Source organism: Eriocheir sinensis, chromosome 7, assembly GCF_024679095.1.
Source record: "Eriocheir sinensis breed Jianghai 21 chromosome 7, ASM2467909v1, whole genome shotgun sequence".
NCBI classification, from domain to species: domain Eukaryota; kingdom Metazoa; phylum Arthropoda; class Malacostraca; order Decapoda; family Varunidae; genus Eriocheir; species Eriocheir sinensis.
This window is the reverse complement of record NC_066515.1, coordinates 26,549,387-26,554,474: the sequence shown is the minus strand read 5'-3', so window position 1 is coordinate 26,554,474 and position 5,088 is coordinate 26,549,387. Positions and strand designations below refer to the sequence as shown.

Below are 5,088 nucleotides of genomic sequence, written 5' to 3'. Positions count from 1 at the left end.
GAAGGGAGGGGCATGTGTGACCGGCCAATTAAATCCTTTCAGGGAGGGAAGGGGAGAAGGGAGGCACAAGCTGACCCTCTGGCCTCGGTAAAACTGCCCTCACAAAACGAACGGCCGGGCGAGGCATTGTAACCCGCGCGCCCAAGCCTTCCTTTGCCTTCCCCACGCGACGGGCACGGGCTACCTACCTCCCTACCCTTCCCTACCCTTGCCCTGCCTTCCATCCCTTTCCCACCCTTCCCTACACCCTTCCTCGACCCCTTTTTACCGCCCGTCCCTTTGGTGTCCGTCGCCGACGTCCAGTTATCCGGGTTCCGGGCACGAGCTATAGACAGCACCTTGCCACAAGTACACACGCATTTCAACGCTCTCGCACGCCTCACCCACGCCACCCACGCCCTTCACGCTACCCACACTCTTCCTCCACACCCTAAACTACACCCTGAGAAGTTTAGAGCGCCGTGGATGAAGTAGAAGCACCCTAAAATGAGACTCGAAGTTGGGTGACAGGAGGGACATGGTAGCAGAGGGCGGCATCTGGTCCATTGACAAAGGTGGGTAATTTCAGGCCAAAAAAAGGGGGGGAGGGATGTCTACGGGGAGGGAGGAGGGGGGAGGGGGGGAAGGGGTGACGGGTAGCCTTTCCACATCTACGGAGGAAGAGGAAGAGGAACAAGAGGAAACGTGTGTATGTATGTGTGTGAGTGTGTGTGTGTGTGTTTCCCTCCCTACCTCCCTCTTTTCTCTCCCTCCCTCTTTTTCTCTCCCCCTTTACTCTTTTCTCTCCATTCTCTCCCCTTTCCCTCGCTCTCCCCTTTCAACCCCTATTTTTTGCCGCAGCTGTGTGTGTGTGTGTGTGTGTGTGTGTGTGACAAGAAATTCCTTTACTTAAAAAAAAAATAATGAATAAAATAAATCACACACACACACACACACACACACACACACACACACACACACACACCAGAGAGAGAAAATGCAGAATAAATGAATAAATAAAGAGAGAGAGAGAGAGAGAGAGAGAGAGAGAGAGAGAGAGAGAATAACAAGAATAACATCATGAACCGTTACCCTATCTCTCTTTTTCCTTCCCCTTCCTTTCCCTTCCCCTCCCTTTCCTTCCCTTCCCTTCCCATCCCTTCCCTTCCCTTCCCTTTTATCATCTTCATATCCCTTCCCTTCCCTTCCCTTCCATACCCATCCCTTCTTTTCCATTTCCTTCCCTTCAATGTCATACCCTTCCCTTCCCTTCCCTTTCCTATAACCAAATATCTAACCACCCCTTCCCTTCCATACCCTTCCCAGCCCATCCCTTCCCTCCCCTTCCCATCCCATCCCTTCCCTTCCCTTCCATACCCTTTCCATCTCAAACTATCCCTTCCATCCTCTTCAAATCCCTTCCCTTCCCTTCCATACCCTTCCCATCCCTTCCTTCCTCCCTTCCCTTCCCTTTCAAACCTTCCTTCCTTCCCTTTCCCTTCCCCCCTTCCCTTCCTTCCTTCATCCTCCCTTCATCTTCCCATCCCATACTATCCCTTCTATCCTCTTCAAATCCCTTCCCTTCTCTTCCCTTCCCTTCCCATCCCTTCCCTTCCATACCCTTCCCATCCCATACCATCCCTTCCATCCTCTTCAAATCCCTTCCCTTCCCTTCCCTTCCCTTCCTAACAATACGGGACCTGATTAAGGCGTGACAATATTATACATAAAAATCTCAGCTGCCCCCTTCCTCCCCCCTCCCCCCCCCTCCCCCCCCCCATAGAAAGGGTGTCCGCCCCTCCCCCCTTTCTTCTCTCCCCTTTCCTCCTCCCCTTTCACCCCCCTCCCCTCCCTTCCCTTCCTCCCCTTCCGAAAATGTGACAGGCCAACCATCGAAGTCTTTACATGGGAGGTAGGAGGGCTGTTGTGTTTTATTCTCTCTCTCTCTCTCTCTCTCTCTCTCTCTCTCTCTCTCTCTCGTATTTTCTTTATTTTATGAGTTTATTTATTTTTTATCTCTTTATATGTGTAAAAAAAAGTGAGAGAGAGAGAGAGAGAGAGAGAGAGAGAGAGAGAGAGAGACACACACACACACACACACACACACACACACACACACACACACACACACACACACACACACACACACACACACACACACACACACACAAAAACAAACTCACACACATCTTTTTAATTCAAGAGGAGGAGGAGGAGGAGGAGGAGGAGGAGGAAGAGTATTTTTAGGAAGTGTCAGAAGTGAAGAGAGGCTATATTCCCCTCCCCCCTCCCCCCCCATTCTCTCTCCCTCCCTCTCTCTCTCCCTCTCTCTCTCTCTCTCCCTCTCTCTCCCCCTCCCCCTCCCACGTTTAGGCAGCTGCATAAAAACCAGTAGTTGACAGGACCAAGTAGGCGGTATTCCTCTCTCTCTCTCTCTCTCTCTCTCTCTCTCTCTCTCTCTCTCTCTCTCTCTCTCTCTCTCTTGAGGTATACAAAAGTTTATATTAAGTCAGTCAGTCAATCAGTCAATTAGTCAGTCAATCAGCCAATTAGTCAGTTATTTAGTCAATCAGTCAGTCAGTAATTCTCTTTATCTATCTATCCATCTATCTATCTATCTATCTATCTCTTGTCAGTCAGTCAGTCAGTCAGTCAGTCAATCAGTCAGTAAGTATTGACAGAAACGGAGGAAAACTAATGACTGTGACATTATAACCTCTCTCTCTCTCTCTCTCTCTCTCTCTCTCTCTCTCTCTCTCTCTCTCTCTCTCTCTCTCTGTGACGGGATGCTGAAGAGTCTTCCATTACACACACACACACACACACACACACACACACACAAGATGAATGCATGCCCTTGCCCCCTTCTCTCTCTCTCTCTCTCTCTCTCTCTCTCTCGATCTACCAATGAGAGATAGAGAAAGTGAGCGAGGCGCCATTATCTCACTCGCCATTGGTCACTCTCTCCTCTCTCTCTCTCTCTCTCTCTCTCTCTCTCTCTAGCTCTCTCTCTCTCACACATCGATCTGTCGAACATCCATCAATGCACACGTCTGAGAGAGAGAGAGAGAGAGAGAGAGAGAGAGAGAGAGAGAGAGAGAGAGGAGGAGGAGGAGGAGGAGACTAATAGAGTGAGGGGAAAAGAGGGGAAAGGGAGAGAAGGGAGAGTCTGAAGGGAGAAAAGAGAGAGAGAGAGAGAGAGAGATTGGTGAGGGAGGAAAAGGGAGAGGCGCCCCGTGTGTGTGTGTGTGTGTGTGTGTGTGTGTGTGTGTGTGTGTGATTCCATTTATCTGTGAATTTGCTCTCACTCCTTAGGGCGCTGTTTGCTCTCTCTCTCTCTCTCTCTCTCTCTCTCTCTCTCTCTCTGATGATAAAATAATAATAATAATAATAATAATAATAATAATAATAATAATAATAATAATAATAACAATCTGGTACTAAATCATTTCTTTCCTCTTACTCTTCCTCCCTCCTCCTCTTCTTCCTCCTCCTCCTCCTCCTCCTCCTCCTCCTCCTCCTCATTTCCTACCGTATCAGCTGAACTTCTTCCTTAATTTGTCTTCTGTCCGGAGAGAGAGAGAGAGAGAGAGAGAGAGAGAGAGAGAGAGAGTAAGGGATGGAGGGAAAATAAAAGGCGGGGGAGGAGGAATGAGGCAGCATACTCAGAGGAGGAGGAGGAGGAGGAGGAGGAGGAGGAGGTGACCAGAATGATGTATGATGTGAAAGATCAATAGGAATAAATACAATTGTCTCTCTCTCTCTCTCTCTCTCTCTCTCTCTCTCTCTCTCTCTCTCTCTCTCTCTCTCTCTCATTCTCACCTGGATCATTGAGTACTACAAGTGACGTGCGTTTACAGGTATCTCTCTCTCTCTCTCTCTCTCTCTCTCTCTCTCTCTCTCTCTCTCTCTCCGCCCCCGTCCTCATTTCCCTCCTTTCCTCCCTTAATTCTCCCTCCCTTCCTCCTCCCCCCTTCTCTTAAGCCTCCATTTTCTTCTCTCTCTCTCTCTCTCTCTCTCTCTCTGACACTCATTTTTGCGGGTTTTGTAGAAGAGGAAGAAGAGGAGCAAAAAAAAAAAAAGCAAAAAATAATTATTATTGAAGAAGAGGAGGAGGAGGAGGAGGAGGAGGAAGGAAGGAAAAGAAGGATTGGAGGAAGTACAGAGAAAGGAGGAGAAAAAGGAGGAGGAGGAGGAGGCGGAGGAGGAATATATTGAGAATGAAAAAAAAAAGTATATGTAAAGTATTAAGTATTAAGTAATGTATAGTTAAGTGAATGGAGGAAATTAAGAAAGTTTAGGCCTACCTCACTTTACATTACCTAACCATTAATGAACCAAACCTAACATTTAATTTTCTATGGTCTGCCGATAGCGCGAGGTACCTCTTGGATGACCAGCTCGTTAGTGGCGCAGACGAATTTTATTTATAGTGGCGCCGTGGTATATGACTCCTGCCTGGCCCATCAACGTCACCAGATTGTCGTACTTGGCTTATTGTTTAGCCGATTTCTGACCCAAAACTTTCGCGCCCACAAAGATAACGATATGCATTTAGAATTATTGTTAAAATCGCTAATTATTGAAGCTCGTACATACATTGTGGGACTCGAACGTTGCCCACTGGTACCACCATGACTGTACGTTAACCACTCGACCACTGTATCTCATAGCTACCATACCTTACCTTACCTAATCTAAACTCCCAAATGTCTTACTTAACGTTATCTAACCTAACCTTACATTCCCTTACCTAACCTAACCTAACCTAACCTAACCAAACCTAACCTAACCAAACCTAACCTTACATTCCCTTACCTAACCTAACCTACCTAACCTTACCTTACCTAATCTAAACTCACAAATGTCTTACCTAACATTATCTAACCTAACCTTACATTCCCTTACCTAACCTAACCTACCTTACCTTACCTTACCTAACCGGAGCTCACAAATCTCTTACCTTACATTATCTAACCTAACCTTACATTCCCTTACCTAACCTACCTAACCTTACCTTACCTAACCTCACAAATGTCTTACCTAACATTATCTAACCTAACCTTACATTCCCTTACCTAACCTAACCTTACCTTAGCTAATCTAAAC

At 47.1% G+C, this 5,088-nt stretch overlaps 1 protein-coding gene across 1 annotated transcript in view; it reads left to right on the top strand.

Annotated features, from left to right (window-relative positions):
* Positions 1 to 517: 517 nt before the first annotated feature.
* Positions 518 to 5,088, top strand: part of LOC126991705 (uncharacterized) — a 17,782-nt gene continuing 13,211 nt past the window's right edge. Inside the window, exon 1 of the mRNA XM_050850412.1 lies at positions 518 to 554. Within this exon, the coding sequence (XP_050706369.1) occupies positions 518 to 554 (37 nt within the window). The remainder of the gene's footprint in view (positions 555 to 5,088) is intronic.